The sequence below is a fragment of the Heterocephalus glaber genome, unplaced genomic scaffold (genome assembly GCF_053883595.1).
Source record: "Heterocephalus glaber isolate CG9 unplaced genomic scaffold, H.glaber_assembly_v1.0 deba00001687, whole genome shotgun sequence".
NCBI lineage: Eukaryota > Metazoa > Chordata > Mammalia > Rodentia > Bathyergidae > Heterocephalus > Heterocephalus glaber.
In genome coordinates this window covers 1,536,414-1,558,303 of record NW_028258412.1, presented here as the reverse complement: position 1 = coordinate 1,558,303, position 21,890 = coordinate 1,536,414, and the positions used below count along the sequence as shown (strand labels likewise).

The 21,890-nt window shown below is 40.7% G+C and overlaps 1 protein-coding gene across 1 annotated transcript; it reads right to left on the bottom strand.

Moving 5' to 3' along the window:
- Positions 1 to 4,181: 4,181 nt before the first annotated feature.
- Vpreb1 (V-set pre-B cell surrogate light chain 1) lies at positions 4,182 to 5,309 on the bottom strand. Its single transcript, XM_004843325.3, has 2 exons — positions 5,264 to 5,309; positions 4,182 to 5,173 (listed from the first exon to the last, which is right to left on the bottom strand). Exons 1-2 carry the CDS (start codon positions 5,307 to 5,309, stop codon positions 4,764 to 4,766), a joined length of 456 nt encoding a protein of 151 aa, XP_004843382.1. The 3' UTR covers positions 4,182 to 4,763.
- Between the last annotated feature and the right edge of the window lie 16,581 nt (positions 5,310 to 21,890).

Here is a 21,890-nt window from a genome sequence, read left to right as displayed (position 1 = left end):
TCCGTTCTCTCTTCCGTGAGGGTGGCCCACCCTCATGCTGTAGGTGTACTTCTTTTCCTATTTTTACTTGGTCCAGACTTGCTCTGCAGAGCCTGTTTCTTTTCCTACCTTTAATAAAGCTTTGCTACCATTAAAACAGAGAGAGAATGAGGGAGTAATAAAAGAGATGAGGAGGGCTCAGAAATGCTAGAGTAAGGAAATAATTACAAAAGGAAATAAGGGTGGTTTGTCCATGTGAAGCTCATTTTGAGTTTTCTAACAGAGACTTACTGAAATTGGGGTCTTACTCTTCCACAGAAAGTGGGAGGCAGGGCTTCTGTCTTCAGGTGTTGGATGTAACAAAGAGTAAATTCTTCATGTAGTTTTCTCAGATGGGAACTTTAATGGGGTATAGGGCCATCCTAGAGATGTAGTCTTGAACTGTTAGGAACTATGTTAAATGTTTGTTCAAATCTGTATAAGTCAAGGCTGAGGCCTACTTGAGAAAGGGTCCACAGGAACCTGGCTGGAGTTTGGTCAAGGAATTTTCAGTATATACTAGCAACAATCTATTATTAAATAATGACAGAAAACAATATGTAGAATATACACTGGCCTGTTATATAGAGTGCTATCCAATATGCTTAATCCTAAGCTTAATTAGCAATGAATAGTAATACAGGAAGAATAAACCTTCTACAGTACCAGTAATACCAAATAATAGGCATGCCACTGTGTTGGATGGAAAAAGTGAGAAAAACATACAAGTACACATAGATTTTTCAATAACTGTCAAACAAAATCTCCAACTTTAGAGTAACCAAGTTACAAATCAGGAGGTAAAAGAAATAAGTAGGATATATTCATACTATTACCGGCTTTTAAAAATATGAAGCAAAAATGAACAAAGGAAGGAAACAAAGAGACCTTGACTTAAAGAGAGCGGCAGAACCTATGTAGAAGCTTCCTGTAAGGCTGCCCTAAAACCCTGATGCATCACCAGGACCTGAGTCTGGGCTGGAGAAAAGCAGCCTGCCTCTCACACCTGCGCTTAAATGGGCAACACAAGGCTCCAATGAGTCACACTGATCAGGTGGCTGTCCAGAACCAATTAGCTCTGAGCTTGGGCTGAGCTGGGGCAGAGCTGGGGCAGGAATGGAAAGATGGAACGTGGGCAGCTGCTATGGTACCCTGGGAGGGACAGGACTGGCAAGATACCCAGTGCACAATTAGTCAGATGGAACTGACATGCAAGAAAGCAGGAGGAGGTGTCTGTCCATGGCTGATACTTGCTCTGGGGAAGACTCGTCCAAAAACAAGACAAGCCATCTGGTGCCTGTCTGGGAGTAATCGGACAGCTTGTGTCCATGTGTTCCTTCCCCATCCTGTCTCACTCTCTCTGTGCTACTTTTCTTTTTTTTCTCCCACGTTACTTATCTTTTTTAACCTATGTCATATTTTATAGTAGTTTTGTTTTCAAATTTTGGTTGGCTGGTTGCTTCCTGCTGCTAAAAACAAGAACTCCAAGACTCACAATTCTAGCCACCTAATGGAATCACGGAATGACAAAGTCTTTGGAACCCAAAAATTCACTCAGTCATACATTCATTTACTCATTCATTTATTCACTCAACTCTCTTCTCACCTAGTGTTTATCACACACGTAACTGATCCTGCCCACTGAGAACTTGTGGACAAAGGCAGGAGGAAGCCTTGCTAAATAAAATCAGAGCTGTGTGGTAGGTGCTAAATATAGGTAGGAAAACAAGCTGTTTGCACATTGGAGGAAGTTAATAACTGCATAAAGAGGTGAAGAAACCGTCTGCCCAAGGGAAAAGTTGAGGTCATTGTGGAAGCCTGAGTCGGTGCAACCACCCAGGGGACACCAAAAAGGAACAGGAAGTCTTTCTGACAAATAAACACTTTGAGCAAAGGTTTGGTGCTAACCAAATGAGTCAGGTGCCTGATCAATTGGCATTGACTTAACATGGCAGAAATGGACAATAAAGGGTGTACAAGAAGTGGTTTTAGGACAGCTGAGCCAGCCTTCATAGGTTGTATTCTGATCAGTCTGAATTTTGTCCCTTCAACTGAGCTGTCTTTTCACAAGCCGCAGGCAGATATTGACCACTTGCAATGTGGCTGATCTAAACTGAGATGAGCGAGGGGCTGGGGATTTAGCTTAGTGGTTCTGCTGCCAGTCTCGCAAGCACAAGGACCCGAGTTCGATCCCCAGCACCAAAAAAAAAAGTTATTAAAAACCCTCAAAAACTAATAAACTGAGATGAGCCAAAAGTGTGGAATACATACCATATTTCCAAAGCTAAATACCAAAAAATAGTTTAAATGGTCTCATAACTGCCTTTCATATTAATTGCTCATTGAAATGACCATATTTGGGGCATATCATACTAAATGAATATATAGCATTGGGAATCATCTCACCTGTTTCATTTTCCTTTTTTTCTCTTTTTTTTGAAATAGTGTCTCTTTATGTTCCCCAGACTGGCCTTGAACTCCTGGGTTCAAGCAATCCTCCTGCCTCAGCCTCCCAAGTTGCTGGAACTATAGGTACCACCATGCCCAGTTATTTTTCTGTAATGTAGCCACTAGAAAATTGGAAATTACAGGTGTGGTTTCCCTATGTGCCTTAGTGGATGGCAGATAGTCATGGGTCAGAGAAGAGGAGTGCAGGAAAGGTTGGGTCTAGGACTAATATGAGGAGTAGAGTTTACAGGTTACAGCAGGGGTATGAGCAGGAGGCTAGATAATGGCTGAGGTGAGCAGTGACTCAATTGAAAGCAAAAGATTGGACGGGGGGAAGAACAGGCCTTTAATTGACAAAGAAATGATTATGCTAGAATTCTGTTGTCCACCCATGACAGTTAGGCCCAGGTTAAGCACTTTCTATAAGCTAGCCAGCACTATTATTAGCCCCTTTACATATAACATTGGCTCGTCAGCCTAATCAATTAATGTCTGTAAGGCCAGCCAGAGTAAAGACCTGCGCTTGTCTGGTCTGAGGGCCCAAGTCTAGGCTATCATTGTCCATTGAGCCAATATGGCAGGAATGACAGGATGGAGTCCAACCTGACTCCTGCTTTCTGGGTTTCTTGTCCTGGCATGAAATCTCAGAATAACAAAGAATAAAAGCAAGAGAGGCAGGATACAAGCACCCACCTGGCCTTTAGAAATATGGACTTGCCGGGGCAAAAGCCTGCAGGGAAAACTTGGTGAATTTGAGGAAGTGGAAGCAAAAGGGTCCCTGGAGCATGACAGGAGCTGAGGCCACCCGAGAAAAGGCTGATATTGACGTATCTACCTCTGAAGGACCTGTAAGGTCTTTTTAGCAATGGTAAATGGATATTCTCAGCCAAACTTGGGGTCACAGGAGAGATGGTATACCTGGAAAATCCTTGAGTGTGAGGCAGGTCTGTACACTTTGTTAGGTACCCTATGTACAGGGTCCCTCTTTGCAGGGGCACATTCTGACCCATGACCCATGGCCAGGGGGTGTCACACCATGGATCAGGGCTGTGGGATCTTTCTTACTACCCCTTCACCCAACAAACAGTGGTTCCCATGAGACCATGACCCTTATGCTTCCAGATCTCTCATGGGCTCAAGATCATTGGGGTCCTCAAGCAGGAGGAATTGAGGAAGATCTTGATGATCCCATAAAGCATGGCTTGGTTGAAACCAGGAGGTAGAAGAAGTTAGTGATTCCCTAAAGCAGGGATTGACCAACTGTGGGCTACATGTCACATCCAGCCCAGCCCTGTTTCTTTCTGTCCATTAATAGGAACACAGGCATTCTCCTTTGTTCACATAGCATCCTTTGTGGCTGCTTTCTTGCTATAAGAACAGAATTGAGTAGTTTCTAACTTCTTTCTTTCTGTTTTTTTTTTTTTTTTTTTTTTTTGGTACCGGGGATCAAACTCAGGACCTTGTGCTTGTGAGGGGCAGGCAGCGGCACCTCTGAGCTAAATCCCCAGCCCTGAATTAAGTTGTTTCAACAGAGACAGTCTGGCCTACAGAGCCAAAAATAATTCCTATCTGGCCCTTTTCAGAAACCGTTTGCTGGCCCCTGCCACCCTCCTGTGCAGAAGAGTAAATGCATTCTCTCACAGAGACCAGTGGCCAACTTTGCCACTCTGGGAGCATTTGGCAGTGTCTGGAGACATTTTGAGTTGTTCACAAATGGGGGTTGGGGGCATCTGGTGGGCTCAAGATCTTATAATACAAAACACAGCCCTATCACAATGACTTGTCTGGCCCAAAACGTCACTAGTACCAAGGTGGGAAGTATTGCTCCAGACCTATTCACTTGGCACCTCTTCTCCTCCCCAGAAGTCCATTAAAGGCATTTTCTTAGCTTTATACATCCTAAAACTCCTGCACATAAGCAGATGACAAAAGAAGGTCCTGTCCTTGGTAAGGATGTCCCTCCCAAGGAGCTTTTATCAACACCTTTACTCCATGACTTTCAAGAGTAGACGCTCAAGAGAGCTCTGTCCGTGTGACCACAACTGATCAGTTCCCTGGGACATTTGCCCTAGTTTAGTTTTGGAGTCATCCTATGAGATCATGTACCAGGCACATCAAACTCAGAAAAACAACTTCCCAAGACATAAACAGCTTTAATTCTGTAATCCAGCCACCAGTGGGGTTACAGCAACACTCCTGGGCAAGGAAAAGGTGAGTGTTTTCCTCTTGGCTTGGCACAGTCCCATGCTTCCATGTTCCTCCCCACACCAGTTTCCCCCAGCGGACCCATCTTCAGGTCAAGGTATATGTACCCTGGGTTCCTGGGACCCTGAAGCATCAGGATCCTGTCTTTCCTCCCTCTCCCTTTCCACTGCCTTCTTCCTCTCTATATTCTGGGTCCCCACAGCACAGTAATACATAGCCTCATCCTCAGGCTGCAGCTGGGAGATGCTCAAATATCCCTGGTTCTTGGCCACATCTTTGGATCCAGAAAAGCGAGGGGGGACCTTAGAGCCCTGGTGCTTGTCTGAGTATGAGAAGTATCTCAGCAGGAACCTCGGAGGCTGCCCTGGCCTCTGCTGGTACCAGAAGATGCTGTAAAAGCCAATATGATGGTCACTGCTCAGGGTGCAGGTTAGGCGGACTGCAGTTCCGAGGGATGAGGAGGCAGACAGGGGCTGATGCAGTACGGGCTGGGTACCATAACCTAGGAACACAGAAGCATATGGGTCCCCAGGGCAGGGCAAGGGAAGGGAAGGGAAGGGCCAGGGGCTGTGGGCTCTGAGGGTTCCCTCACCTGTACAATAGGCCAGTAGCATGAGTAGGACAGGAGTCCAGGACATGGTGCTGATCTGCAGAGCTCTGTGGCCCTCATGGGCTGGGCTAGCATCCTTCTCTGTAATTCAAGAGGAGGGGCCATTGCACCCCTGGTTCCATTCCTGTCACTTGGGTTTGCAGTGTCAGTTAGGGGAACGGTCGGTCTGTTTGGGGAGCCTTTGAGGCTCTGGCTGGCCATAGGGGAAATGGCTGAGAAGGAAACACCTGCTGGCTGCTCATGGACCAGTGCCCATGAGATAGGCTGGTTGATGCAGTGCCCTGAGGGACGATGGCCTTGAATCCCCCTGAGGAAGCTGAGCCCCACAGAAGTAAGTTTCTTGCTCAAATTTAAATTCTTGGTGAACCAGGAAGAAAGGATACATCCTCAGAGTGGTGAAAATGCTTGCTTCATACAGCAGAAAATTTGAGGGTCTTAGAAGAAATGGGATGCTCCAAACTCCACGGGGCCTTCAGCCTGGCTCCTCTCCTTCCTAGAACAAAGTGGATTTACAGGGCCCAGAGATAGACATGCATAGAGAGAAGGTGGTAAGAGAAGTGGAGAGAAGTTGGTCATCTCCATGCCAAGAGAGGACCTTCCTTCAGCACCCTCAGAAGGAATCACACCTGCTGGCAAACTGATCTTGTACTTCTGACCTCCAGAACTGTTAAACAATTAATTTCTGTTATTTAAGCCACTCAGTCTGTTATTTAAGCTACATTACTGTGCCCCTAGGAGGCATATGTAATTGTTGGTTTAGGCCATTGTAAAAAAAAAAAAATACTATAGATTTAGTGGCTCGCAAATAACAGAAATTTATTCCTTACAGATCTCACAGTTGGAAAAAGTCTAAGATCAAGGTATTGGCAGATACAGTGTTTGGTAAGGACCCTGGTTCATAGGTGATTACTTTCTTGCTATAACCTTGCATGGTGGTGGGGTAAAGTGGCCCTTTCTTGGACCTCTCTTACAGGAACACGGATCCCATACATAAAGGCACTGCCCCCATGACCTAATTAATTAGAGGTTCTACCTTCTTATACCATCAACTTGAGGATGAAGATGTCAACAGATGCATTTAGGAGGAACACAAACATTCAAACCACAGCCAGAAGTAATTTCAAGATTTCCCAGAGGTTCTCTTGTCCCACACACTCATTTTCCCTCTGATAGCTGGAGTCCATGTTTCTTCCTCTTGAATTTACACAGGGTTGTGGATATGGGTGAAGTGAACCCATGTGTACCAGATGGCACTGAGCAGCTGCCAATCACCCAGCATCTTTGTCTCATAAGTACATGATGGAGTAAGCACACTTTCGTCTTTGAGCCCTGTGTCTTGAGCTGCCTCATGTCCATTTTCTCCTGACAAAGAGCGTACTTTGTGCATTTCAGCCAGCCAGGCCAACTCCACAAGCTTCATCATTCCTATTGCCTTTCTGGCCAATAGCAAAATTTGACCAGCTGAGGGGTGATTAGGGCCCCTGAAGACAGAAAGCGTCTTGATCACACCTTGTACAGTCACAGCTGAAAATACATCTAGGACCTGCCTTTCCAGCACAGGCTGGTGGGTGATGGGGAGCTGACCTTCATTCTCTCATCCAATAACTCATGCATGTGTTTGTGAAAGAGGAGTGGCACCTCCCAGATAACCCTGCACCTCTTTGGCACAAGAGACCTTCCCACTTGTGGGCATTGGCACAGCTACCAGCCTATGAACTGGCCTCACCATTGATTTTTTCAGAGCTTTTTGATCCAAACTAGTCTCAGAGAGGATAAATGCTACTTCTTGCACTTTGCAAGTCAATTCATGTAGTTAAACAATGAGTAAGATGAGAGCCAACCTTCAACCATAGTGATAAGCTGAGCCCAATTTTGGTTTTGCATGTTTAACCTTGCTGTCCTAGGACCATTGTATCACCCGCCTGGAAAGATTGTCTCCCAGGGCGAACACATGTGTTGGGAATTCCCTGGGCCCTTCCAGACCCTGAAGAAGATGGTCCTGGGCCTTGGAGCAACAAGATTTAGATGGGGGTCACACCCTTTAATCAATGCCTTTTCCTATCCTCGCACAGTTGTTCCCCGTCTCTGTCCCCTCAGCTTTGCCCTCAAACCCCAGCATCTGTCTGTAGGGCACAGCAGTTTCATGGAGTTGGTATCTTACATCCTTTTCCCTGGCTACACCCAGTTCTTTTTAAGGTAGCTTTAGACCAAATCTGTTTTCTGATTACACAGAAATGAGGAAGCATCATAAAACATCTTCCCAAAAGCAAGAGTAAGCTAAAACTGATCCCTGCAAGTTTTGGTGTGGGGGAAGTATGGTAAGAAGGACTAAGTGGAGGGCAGGAAAGGTAAGGGAGAAGTGTTCTCTTAGTATAAAATCATGAGGAAAAAAAAACCATGAGGAAGAGAGCCAAGGCAGGGCCATGATTTAGTTCACACATTTTTGGTAAAAAATGCCAACTGCTATGCATAGATCAGATAGAAGAAACACAAAGGGAAGAATTTCACAATAAATCTGTCAACATTCAGATTAATCCACATGTGTAGACAATACCTTTATACCATGAGGCTAAAATGAGATCTTTCCTCATTTCAAATATAATGAGTAATGAATTATCAACATAGTTAGGTGTTTCCTTTTTAAATATTTTTTTACGTTATCAAAAATCATTATTGAGGACATTTCCATATATCTTATGACTGTGCTATATATATCAAGAAAATAGGCATTATATATTTTCCTGCTGGCAATCATTATCATTTTTACATCAGGCCATATTTATTCATTTATATCTTCCCCACACCTGTGTAGGCATTTGAATGTGTGACTCTTGGCACAAGGTGACTTCATTTGCTTTTTTTTTTTGGTACCGGGGATCGAACTTGGGTCCTTGCACTTGCGCAGCAGGTGGCGAAACCACTGAGCTAAATACCCGGCCCCTTCGTATTGCTTTTTTAAAAAATAATTTTTTTTAACTTTCAGTTTTAATTGCAATTTTGTATTTTAAATTTAAACAGGCGATTAAAAATGAAGCACTCTAAGGGCTGGGGATTTAGCTCAACCTGCCTCGTAAGCGCAAGGTCCTGAGTTCGATCACTGGTACCAAAAAAAAAAAAAAATGAAGCACTCTGTTCAGAATAATTTGATTACAGTGTTGACTAGCTGAACACTAAGATCATCTTCTTTAAAAAAAACAGCTCATGTTATTTCATGGTCTATTTATGAATTTAAAAATAATATAATCCAAAATTGTAAGTTTTCTTTTCATGTCTGCTTTCTGTGGATGTTTTGCTTATCACCAGCTTTTCATACAGAAGCTTTGAATGGGCACACAGCAATGCTCACTATTGGTTTAAAATGAGCTGGCCAATGATATCTATAGCTAGCCAGACTATCATGTTTTAAGTAAGAAATTTGTCATCAAACATTCTCTCAGATATTTTAGAATTTTCTAATGCATCTTGGCATCTTCATGGAACTGTTCCAATATATCACTGAAAGAAAGTGCCATTGTTCTTACTACTAAACAAGGATCAATTCCCAGGTCCCGATGTTAAAAAAAAAAAAAAGCTTTATTTTCTTTTAAATATAGTCATTCTGGTGGGACAATCAAGAACAAGGAAGAAATCAATCTGCCAAAATTTAAACTGTAGCTCCAAATCCAAGTAGGCTTAGCTGTGGACAAATAATGTGAATGTAATTAAATGTTTTCTTCTTTTGGTTAAATCTGGTTGATCTCATGAGGAACCATGTAAGGAGCTCCCTCGAGAGTGATTCCTTCACTCCCTTGAAAAGGTTGGATGTCTAGACTCTCCAGAACTCCAGATAACATCTTCTGCCTAGAGCCAGGCCTACATAATGTCCAATCATCTGAAGATGGCACCCCGCCCCCCAAACCCTGCATTTACTTAACCTTCAGTTCTCTGTAAAAGTTGAGTTGGCCGAGTTCCTTGCTCCCAAGGTATCATTTTTCTGGTATTTAGACCCAGTAGGATTTATGGATATCTCTCCTTCCCTCTCATTTAGCTTAAATCATTACTAAGAGTCAGATCAATCCCCCTCATCTACAGAGAGCTGAGGGAGCAGAAATCCAAGCAGAGGACCAGATTTAGAAATTAGAGAACAGAGACTGTGTCCACCCTGAGGTTCTACCTGAACTGCCCCATCTCATTTATCTTGACATTTACCAACCATCAAGACCTGCAATCTAAGAAAAGAGTGAGGTCAGTTGATGGGGACATTTCTTGAACTACCTTTAGTTTGAGCTTGTCAACCTGAATACAATAAAAGAGTGACAAGATAGAGACAGAGACAGAGACAGAGAGGAAATTCTCTAAAGAATAATGCTATATATTTGGGGATAAAATACCACTGCTATGGGAATATTTGTGCCATTGTAAACTATGAGAGCATTCAAAGAAGTTGAAATGAGAGATATTTTTGTTTAGTTTTTATTTTATTAGTACATATTTGCAGTATATAATGATTACATTCATTGTGGGGAATTGGTACATGTAGCTAACACATCTTAATTCTTTTTATGTCCCCATTTCCTCCCAGCGTTCTCCACTCCTCCCCTCTCTTGGTTCTCTTCCTATTTGAAAAAATTCTATCTCCCTTTTTCCTATTTTCTATCTTTCATTTTGCCTCTTTATTTATAATTTCAGTTTCTCATATAAGAGAAATGATATTATATTTAACCTTGTATGTTTGATTTATTTCATTTAACATGGTTTCAAGGTGCATCTATTTTCCTACAAATGACTTAAATTTACATTATTGGAGAGTAGTACTTTATTGTATATAAATATGACATATTCTTTATCCATTCCTCTGGTGATGGACAGGTAGACTGCTTCCAAGATTTAGCTATTATCAGTTGTGCTGCTACAAACATGGGGTTAAGTGTAATATGGTGTCTTTAATTCTTTCAACAAGATACCTATAAGGGGAATAGCTAAATTGAATGGAATTTCTATTTTTAGAGAGTTTTTTTTTTAAAAAAGAATCTCTGTATTTATTTGCATAGTGGTTGTACTAGTTTACATTCCCACCAACAATGTAGAAGGGTTCTTTTTGTCCCACAGCTTTGCCAGCATGCTATTTGATTTTTTTCTGATATACATTCTTTCTGGAGCAATATGGAATCTCATTATTTAAATTTGCATTGCTCTAATGGCCAGAGATGTTGAACATTTTTTCCTGAATTTATTGGCCATTTGTATTTCTTTTCTTTTCTTTGAGGCAGGGTCTCACCATGTAGTTCAGGCTGGCATTGAACTCACCATGTAGCATAGGCTGGCCTCAAACTCCAGGTGATCCTCTTGCTTCAACCTCCCAAGAGCTAGGATTGCAGTTGTGGCACCACCTCATCTGGATAGCCGTTTGTATTTCTTCTTCCAAGAAGACTATTAATTTCAGTTGCCCATTTTTTGATTGAGAGGGAGTCCTAAGTTTTTTGAGTTCTTTGTATATTCTAGTTTATTAGTCATCTATGTTAGGAGTAGCTGACAAAATTTTTTTTCCCCATTCTGTAAGTGGTCCCTTCACTCTGTTGGTTGTTTCCTTTGCTTTGTAGTTCCTCTTAAATTTGATATAATCCCATTTATTGATTCTTGATGTTATTTCTTGTGTGACTGGGGTTCTATTTGGAAAGTCTTTGCCTATATCTATGTCGTCAAGAGTTTTATCCATTATATCTCCCAGAAGATTAAGTCTTTCTATTTTAATATTTAGATTTTTGATCCATTTTGATTTTAGTTTAGTACAGGATGAGGGATATGGATCAAGATTCAATCTTCTGCATGTGTAAAATCAATTTCCCCAGAAGCATTTGCTAAAGAGGCTATCTTTTTTCCAGGGTATGTTTTTGGCCCATTTGTCAAAGATCAGTAGGCTTAATGTGCCCAGGGTTGTTTTTACATCTTCTATTCTATTCTATTCTATTGACCCACATGTCTGATTTTGTGCCAGTACCATGCTGGGTTTTTTGGGTTTTTGTTTTGTTTTTTGGTACCAGGGATCAAACTCGGGTCCTTGCACTTGCGAGGCAAGCAGCAGAACCACTGAGCTAAATCCCCGGCCCACCATGCTGTTTTTATCACTGTAGCTTTGTAGTATAACTTGAAATCTGAGATTTGATTCTTCCTGATTTGCTCTTATGATTGCTTTTGTTATTCTGCATCTCTTCAGGTTCCATATGAATTTTAGGATTGTTTTCTCTAATTCTGCAAGGAATGTTGTTAATATTTTGACTGGGATTGTATTAATTCTATATATCAGTTTTAGAAGTATGGCCATTTTGACAATATTGGTTCTGCTTATACAGATATGGAGTACCTTTCCATTTTCTGATGTCCTCTTTGATCTCCTTTTTCAGAGTGCTGTGATTTTCATTCTAGAGGTCTTTCACTTCCTTTGTTAAGGTAATTCCTAACCATTTAATTTTTCTTGATGTTATTGTGAATGGTATTGTTTTCCTAATTTCATTCTCAGTAACTTCATTATTGGTTTACAGGAATGCTATTGGTTTTTGTGTGTTGATGTTGTATCCTGCTACATTGCTGAATTTGGTCTTCTATGCTGAATTTTCTAGGTCTTCTATGTAAAGGATGTCATCTACAAATAATGATAATTTGGTTTCTCCCTTTCCTATACAGATCTCTTTTATTTCCTTCTCTTGCTTGATTGCTCTGGCTAATGTTTCAAGTACTATTTTGAATAGGAGTGGTGTCTTGTTCCTGATTATTGAGGAAAAGTTTTCAGCTTTCCCCCATTTAATATGATGTTGGCAGTGGATTTGTCATAAATGACTTTTATCAGCTTGAGATAAGCTCATTCTATAACTATTTTCTCCAAGTTGCTTTCTTTCTTTTTCTTTTCTTTTCTTTCTTTCTTTTTCTTTCTTTTTTTTTTTTTTTTTTTTTTTTTTTTTTTTTTTTTTTTTGAGATAGGGGCTCACTATGCAGGGGCTTGCTATGCAGTTCAGACTGGACTTGATCTCACATAGCCCAGATTGGCATTCCTCTTGCCTCAGACTTCTTTTTTTTTTTGTACCAGGGATGGAACTTGGGACCTTGTGCTTGCGAAGCTGGTGGTGGCACCACTGAGCTAAATCCCCAGCAGCCTCAGCCTTCTGAGTGCTGGGATTATAGGCATGCACCACCGTGACTGGCTCTCCAAGATTTTTTATTATGAATGGATGTTGGCTTTTTCAAAGGATTCTTCTGCATCTATTAAGTTAATCATATGCTTTTTGTCCTTACTTCTGTTTATGTAGTGTATTACATTTGTTGATTTGTGTATGTTGAACCATCTTTGCATCCCTGGGATAAAGCCATAATCTATGATCTTTTTGATGATTTGTTGCATTCTGTTTGCCAGAATCTTGATGAGGATTTTTGTATCTATGTTCATTAAACAGATTGGCCTATAGTTTTCTTTTTTAGCTGAATGATTGTCTAATTTTGGAATCAGGGTAAAGGTAGGTTCTAGGAATAACATCTTGGGAGTATTTCTTACCTTTCAATTTCATTAGAGTTTGAGGAGTATTGATGTTAGATCTTTCCTGAAGTTCTTGTAGAATTCAGTAGTAAATCCAGTGGGTACTGGGCTTTTCTTAGCTGGTAGATTTATTACTGACTCAATTTCATTGCCTGTTGTTGGATTATTCAGGGTTTTTATATCTTTTTGGTTCAATTTTGGTAATTCATATATATCTAGGGGATCTATCAATTTTTTCTGGGTAGTTAATTGGAGTATAGGTTTTCAAAGTAGTTGCTAATAATCTGAATTTTAGTAGTCTTTATTGTGCTTTTTGCCTTTTTCATTTCTAATTGCATTGATTTTTGTCTTTTCTTTCCTTTTTTGTGGTAAAATTGGTTAAGGGTTTAATCTATTTTGCTTTTCTTTCAAAGAATCAGCTCTTCTGTTCATTGATTCTTTGCAATTTTTTCATTCTCAATTTCACTAATTTCTGCTCTGATTTTTATAATTCCCTTCCTTGTAATAGCATTGGATTTGTATCTTTTTTGTTTTTCTAGGACCTTGAGGTATTTCATTAGGTTATTTATTTGGGCTTCCTCTAATTTTCTCATGTGGACATTCACAGCTATAAACTTCCCTCTTAGGGTTGCCTTCATTATGTCCAATAGGTTCTGATATGTTGTACTGGTCTTAACACTTGATTCTAGGAATTGTCTAATTCTTCTTTGAATTCTTCTGTGACCCATTGATTATTCGTGAGTATATTATTTAATTTCCATGTATTTGAATAATTCCTGTGGTTTCTTTTGCTATTTATTCCTAGTTTCATTGCACTATCATCTGACAATATGCATAGGATAATTGTGAATCTTTTTTTTATTCTTTTGTATTTAATTAAGAATACCTGATGGACTATTATGTGATATCTATTGGAGAATGTTTCATATGCTGCTGAGAAGAATATGAATTCTGTTGTTGGGTGGAAAACTCTGTAGACATCTATTAAATCCATTTGCTCAAATGTGTCATTCCACTCTGATAATTCTTTGTTGATTTTTTTTGTCTAGTTAATCTATTTGTGATAGTAACAAAAAGAGTAACATTTTTATCTCATATTAATTAGGTGTGTTTCTAGTATACAGCATATTGCTGGATTTTGCTTCTTAATCCATTCTGACAGTCTATTTCTTTTGATTGGTGAATTGAGGCCATTAACATTGATAGTTATAATTGATAGATATTGGCTCATCCTTGTCATGATGTTTTACTGTTGTTGGCTCTTTTATTTCTTATTTTTTCCCCCTTTCCCTTTAGCTTCTTACCTTGTGTGGTGGCTTCCCTCTGTTGGGCCTCATGGAGTTGTGACCTTCATTGTCTTTTTCTAGGATATTGCTTAAAATTGTTTGGAGTGCTGGTTTGGTGTTCATGAAATTTCTTGGGTGTTCTTTATCGTGGAAGTATCTAATTTCCCCATTGATTTTGAAAGATAATTTTGCAGGATACAACAGTCTAGGATGGAAGTTATTTTCTTTTAGGGCTTGAAATACTTCACTCCAGGCTCTCCTTGATTTGTGTTGAGAAAACTGCCATCATTCTGATGGACTTTCCTTTGTAGATGATTTGTTTCTTTTCTCTAACTGCCTGTAGGATTTTGTTCTTCTGTTGGGTTTCTGGGATCTTGACTATTATATGTCTAGGTGTAGATTTTTTTTGATCATGGCTAATTGGAGTTCTATATGTCTCACTTATCTGTATATCCAATTCTCTACGTCTTTCTGGGAAGTTTTCTACTGTTACTTCTGTGAACAGTTTTTTTATGTCAATTGTACTTTCTCCTGTTTTTTCGTGAACTCCTATCCGTCTTATGTTATTCTTCTTTGCATCATCTAGCAGCTGCTGGATGATTTCTCATGGTCCCTTACTATTTTGAAGAGATCTCTGTTTCATGGTCCTTAACCACAATCCTGTCGTCTATATCTGATATTCTATCTTCAGATTCCCTTAATCTGTTCTGCATGCTTTCAATGGATTTTTTAATCTCCTGAATATCTGTTTGAATCTGTTTCATGGATTCCATTTCTTTCTTATGTTGGGCGATCATGGTTTCCATTTCTTTGGGGGGGGGGCTACTGGGGATCGAACTTGGGTTCTTGCACTTGTGCAGCAGGCGGTGAAACCACTGAACTAAATCCTCGGCCCTCCACTTCTTTCTTATGCTGGGCATTCATGGCTTCCAACATGTTTCTGAGCTCATCTATTTTTTTAATCTGTTTCTGTTCTAGAGCCTCTAATCATGTCTTTCACTCTGCTCACCATATCTGTAGTTATCTGGGAGGTTATTTCTGCTTTGAATTTTTCTAGAGCCTCATTCATCTGTTTTGTTACTTCCTGTGCTAACAGTTCAGGGTGTCCAGGTGGTTAATTATCAGACTTTTCCACCTCGTTTCACCCTGAATTTGCCTTTTGTGGGGTGGAAGTCTGAGTTTGTGCCTTGCTTAGATGTCTTCTCATTTTTGTTTTTGGTACTGTCCTTGGTTTAGTTTCTGGGTTGATACTTTGAAGTTGCTTATTGTAAGTATCTTTGTGGATGTATTTAGAACCCTTATGGAATGATTGCTTCTCAGGGGTGTCTTCCAGATATAGCTGGTCTTTAGGTTTTGAGTCTTTAATGGCTCTGAGGCTATCTCATTTTCATTATACCAGGAATGACAACTGATTAGATCAATCACAACACCTTAGCCCAAGTGATACAATCAGCAACACCATAGCATCGAGTACCTCTTAGAAAATGACAATTTGTGGTAGTTACTAATCTATTACCTTTGACTGTGTGAATTAAATCAAAATCAAGGACCAACCCAACATACATTTATAGTGAATAAATTCTTCAATATAGCAACTTTACCCTTTGGGATGGGGAGTTAGAAGGAGTTGGGGAGGGAGGAATAGATAGGTAGAAGGATAGGGGAAGGTTAGCAGTGAGGCCAGAGGGCACAGGCAAGAGAAGGAAAGAGAAGAAAAGAAAAATAAAGAAGAAATATGAATTAGGGCCAGAACAGGAACACAAAGGGAGATGAAGAACAATGGGGGACAGCAAGGGAGTGAGGGAGAGAGAGGGAGAAATAAAAGAGAGAAGAAAGAAAAAAGAGAAAAAAATTTTAAAAGAGTAGAAAAAGAAGGAAAAAAATTAAAAATAAGAGCAAAAAAATAGTGGTAATTTTGAATATAACAAATAAAAGATAAAAATGAAGGGCCTCCTTCAGGGTATGTCTCTGCTGTCACAATAGACAATGTGGGCAACAGTGTGCAGTTATAAGTCAATGAGTCTCAGTAAGCCAGTCACAGATCCATGAGATTCCAACAGATTTCTGGCTGCAAGTCCCAAGTTGAGCTCCCTGTCCTCCTGCAGGGTTGAACTCTGCAAGGTTCTATTGCAGGTTCCAGCTGCCTTTCCCCTGAAGATAGTCCAGGTTCCAATGGGAGATGATGATCCCTCCAACTTACCAAGTACAGTGGTCTTGTGTGCTTTTATTGCAAAGATTCTCTTCACTTTTCCAGTGGGCCTCAGTTTTCATCAGGGAGCCTGAGAGAGGCCCCCCTCTCTCTGTTTTCACTTTTGCAGCTCAGGACAATGGTCTTCATGTCCCCCTGTGCCCCTGTAGTGTGGAACCAAGTAACTGTACAGCCAAGAGGCCAGAGGTGACAGGAGGGTAGGCAGGGACGGGGCCTGTTGCTGCAGGCATCATCCAGCTATGCTGGTGGCTAGTAGGCATGCCTGGGGGATCCTCACCATCTCCTGGTCACAAGTGGGCATGCCGAGCCAGATGGAGCAGGGCTCTAGTCAGCCTGGGACCATTCTGCCCATGCGGCTATGCTGTCAGCTGGTGGGCATGCCCCATCTCATATTAATTAAAGTTACATTTCCAATCTGCTGCTTTTTTATGAGGAATGTTTGACATTACCCTCCAAGTCAGTACTATGAATAACCATTTATCAAATGCTGTGAATGTGGTTTCTTAAGGAAACATTCTATGCCTTGCTCCTTGACAAATAGGTTTGCTCCTTGACAGATAAGTTTGTAAGGAATTAGAATTGTGCATGCTTTAATAGTACCTTTGTATAACAAGATGTAAAATTAAAGATGAAAAATGACAAATGATAAACGAGGCAGCAGTGTCTATACACTCAGCAGTGACCAACCCATATATTCTCTTATCTCAGATTCCAGAGGACACAAAATGGTTTATGGTGCTACATTTAAAAGGTGCCTTTTTTGGTATCCCTTTACACTCTGGCTCATATTCAGATAAAGAACACACCCCAGACATTGTGCCTCAGTCCTTTTAAAATCCTTAACAGGTGACTGTTTGCATTACTTTTCTCTCATTGCTGAGACAAAATACCCGAAACTCAAAGTTGGAGGTGAAGGGGTTTATTTGGCTTACAGTTCACAGAGGTTTGAGTCCATAATCAGCTGGCTCCAAGGCAGGGATGGCAAACAGGCATTGCAGAGGAGAAACAACATGGCACCCACAAGGCAGTAAAGGTAAGAAGGCAGTTTAAAAGCATCTTTCTGCCCCTTTTATCTTATTCAGACTACCGGAATTACTCCTCATCAGCTCAGGAAAGTAGCCTCTCACCTATGTCCATAAACATGTGAACATCCCCTGTCTAGCCTGGGCTCTGACCTGGGACTTGACTTTGGAGTATTCAAATGACATATTTTGTGAATGTATTACTTTATATATTCTAGAATTTCAGCAAAATATTTTGAAATGTTTTTTTGAAGCTCTTAACATTTAATTCTGTGATCTATTTTGAGGGGTTTTTTTTAATAGTGCGAGGGAAAGGCCCAACTCTATTCTTTTGTGAATGGATATTCAGTTGTCACAGCATTTTTGTGGAAAAGACTATCTTGCCTCCATTTACCTGGAGTTTTTTTTTTGTTTTGTTTGTTTGTTTGTTTGTTTGTTTGAGACAGGGTGTCACTGAGTAGCCCATGTTGACCCCGAACTCATGGCAATCCTCTTGCCTTAGCCTCCCAGAGTGCTGGGATTACAGGCATGAACCACCGTGCCCGGCCTTGAAATGGTTTCTTAAGCCTAATAACATCTACAGAAATCGGTCAGCATGTCTGTGAAACGGCTATCTAACACACATTTATTTCTACTATGAACATCCATTAAGTGAATTCTATATATCCACTTATTTAAAACCTCATTTAACCATGCTACACAAATTTTTAGCGTTTCGGGATTAAAATCTGAATAATGCTACCATGCAGGCAATTTTTGAAGAAAAGTTTCAGGGGTGAAAGCTTTGGGAATGGTTAGGTAGGAAGAACTGAAACAATGAGCCCTCAATTTGAGAATTAATCCTCAAAGAGATAGCATATTTGATCACCATCATTTTTGAGACATGTTCAGGCAAGATTCTAGTATTTATGTTTTTAATGCTCATAACCTTTTAATCTTTAACATCAACCACAGGCTAGTTCAATTTCCATTGAGACTAAAAATGCTATTGTATTGTAGCTCTGGTAGGTTCAGCTACAAAAGCACTAAAACATATAACATAACTAATTCTGCATTAATTTTTTCTCTTCCTTCTCATATTGGCCTTAGACCTACATACTATAGCAAATAGGTGTATGAAAGGAAAAAGGCTTAACTAAAGGTTTAGTCTGTAGGCTTCATATTGGCATCTGTCATTTCTTTTTACTCTCAGCAAATTAAACATGTTGAGTGTGAACTATTAATATGCTTTTAGGCATATATATACTCAAGTAAATTAAGCAAGACATATCTTAAAATTCTATAAATAAGACATGCTTGAAGCATAAATAAACAATGCCCAACACCTATAGCTTTACATGGGTTAACTTCTTTTAATTTGGGCCTAGCTATAGACTTCAGGGAAGAGTGTTACATTAGCCTTCATTCCTTAATACTGACATAGCAGGATGCTCAATAGCTACTTTAAGTTTTCCAGCAACAATTACTATCTAAACCTTAGACATCCACCATAAAACATACACATAAAATAGAATTCAGAGCTTAAAACATCAGTCTATGAAAAATCTAACTGAAATATCCTCCCAGGCCCAAGATGCTTTTGAGTGTTTTTTTTCCTTCTTTGTGTAAATTATGGTTTTTATTGACATGGATCATTATCATTGTGTACAAGAGCAAAGACGTCCCTGTGGTGTGCGGCTGTGGTCACTGTTTGCAGAAACCATGTGCTTGGGGTGTGACTGTGCTTCTCAGGCTCATAGTTTGATTTTGCAAACTGTTCAGGATAAAACTGAGGAAGCCACAGTCTAGGGTATCTTCAATCTAATAGATGCTACTAAGAAGTTTAACAGCAGGGAACTGTGCTACAAAGACCCCAAGATAAAGAACAATAATTGATTGTTTATGTCCAGTACATAGTTTAACATGTATTTTGTAAATATTATCTCACCTAGTTCTCCCAGCCATGCTGTGAGGCAATTAGAGGAATCGTTTGTATGTATGTATGTATGTATGCATGTATGTATATAATTTGGTTGGTTGGGTTTTTTAGATAGGGTCTTACTATGTAGTTCAGGCTGGCCTTGAACTCACTATGTAGCCCAGGCTGGCATCAAACTTAAGGTGATCCTCTTGCTCAGCCTCCTGAGTGCTGGGATTACAGGCATGAACCACCACACTTCCCCTTCGCCTTTTTGTTTGGTACCGGGGATTGAACTTGGATCCTTGCTCTTGCAGGACAGGCGGCAGAACCACTGAGCTAAATCTATGGCCCACAACCCCTCTTTTTAATGTGGTAGTGGAGGCTTTTTTTTTTTTCTTTTTTGGTACCAGGGATCGAACTCTGGTCCTTGTGCTTGCACAGCAGGCAACGAAACCTAGTGGAGGCTTTTGTGATAGTCTCACTAAGTTGTCCCAGCTGGCCTCAAACTTAAGTTTTACTTTTTGTTTATTTGTTTTGTGTTTTGAGACAGGGTCTCGTTGCATAGTTCAGGCTGGCCCTAAACTCACAGTGATCCTCCTAGTCTCCCAAATGCTAGGATTATAGGCATGTGGCACCATGCCTGGCTGAACTCGTGATCCTTCTGCCTCAGCCTCCTAAGTAGTTGGGATTATAAGCATGCACCACTATGCCTGGCTGTGCCACATTTCTTTAAATGCAATATGGCTTTTCTTGGTGCTAGCCTAAAGGGAATACTGTCCCATGAAAGGCTGTTGCTTTCTTTCTCTTTGTATGCCTCATTCCACCTTTCCCTGTGTGTTCCATCCTTTTCCTCCTGTTTCAGCTTTTGTGAATGCCTCTTGCAGGCATTTGTATCTCTACATCTACTCTCCTGTGACTGAGGGTGGCTCTTGGCCCTTTCATTATCTGTAACTAAATCTATCTTGGTCTCTTTCAGATGGATGTTCTTCTTGTGCTGTATCTTTCTGTTTCTCTTCCTATCACTTCATTTCTCTTTTGCCCTCTTTCCTGCTCTGCCTCTGTTTCAATTGTCCCTTGTGCAGAAATCAAATGTGGTCCTGAGCAAAATAACTTTCATTTCAGAACAGGGCTGCATTTTCTCTGTTAGGATTTCCGATGTAGATGAATGTATGGAGACCTTCAACTTCTCTTTCAGTTCTGAAACTCAATATGAAGATATCGGTATGCGAATCTCAATTGTTTTTCCTGTAGAAGCATTTTCCTGAGTCTCTTCACCCTTGCCTCATCTGCCCCATTGGCCCTGGGTTTGGGAGGGGGAGGCACACGCAGAGATGGAACAGAAGCCCGGAGTGCCTGGACCCTTCCCTCCAGGCCAGACCCCCCCCACCACTTTAGCGCCCCTGGTGCGAAGAACCACTAAGGACGGCCCTGGGAGCCCAAGGAAGCCTCGAGGCCCAGGGGCCTGAGCATTTTTTTCTGATGACTACTTTAATGTGATATTTAGTGCTAAATATGAAACATTAAAAATAATTGTAGAAACATGTCAGCACTTTTTATCCCCTATGGTTAGGCACATTACAACCAGTACAGAAAGAAAGAAAAGAAAGGAGGAAAGGAGGGAGGGAAGGAGGGAAGGAGGGAAGGAGGGAGGGAGGGAGGGAGGGAGGGAGGCAGGCAGGCAGGCAGGCAGACAGGCAGGCAGGCAGGCAGCCATTCTCAGCAGCTGGGAATCTTCCCCCAGCAAACATCAGCACTACAGTTATGCTCTGTGAATTCCCTTCTAGTGCAATATCAGGAAAGAGGTTATCATAAGGAATACAATTTGTGAAAGATCCAGTGAACTGTTAATAAACAAATGTCAGCACGAAGAATGAGGTATCAAACATAATTAAACACGCCATGCAACAGAGCAGATGACCTGTTCTTGAGAAACAAAGGCTGAAAACATGAAAAGGACAAAGATTCATAAAATTTATTGGCTTTGCATTTCATTCTTGTACAAAGCAGGGACCACTAAACAAAAAAGTTCTTCAATTTGTATCTTCCGTACTAAAACTCTCAGTCCAAAGTTCAGATAAGACAAACATGGAAGCCTGGCAAGAATCGTTTTACAGGTAAGCAGGTATTTTCACCCACATTTTTTTCAATACCCAGTACTTTTGAGGTCTTGTCACTGAATGGTTTGGAGAGAAGTATTTTCTCCACAACACATGCCTTGAGCATAAAGTTTTCCAGTGCAGTACTGGGCCATTGAGGGTCCTGAGGGTGAGGGGCTTTAGGCTATGGAGGACAAAGGGGAGGAGCCTGAGGCTCAGTGGTAGTGGAAATGTGAGATCTGGTGGAAGAATCAGGTCTGCCAATCAGAGCCACTTGATTTTCTTTTAGAAAATCACCCACACTTTGAGCATAAGTCAGGACTATCTCTCAGCAAAGAAGATTTGAACATAAAATTTTTCTCTTTTACAAAATAGTTCCACTGAAAGATAGTGTCATAATCAATACTTCTCTCAGGTCTCCACCTTTTATCATTCAATACAAGAACTAGTCATCTGCATTCTACACATGAGTCCAGAAAAAGATTAAGCAATGCTTCTTTAAAGTGTGGAGATCAAAAGATTCCCAGTGTCTAAGAATACATTCCAAGGGAGTAAGGGAATTAAAGGTTGACTTTGAGTTTCCCATCTTGCA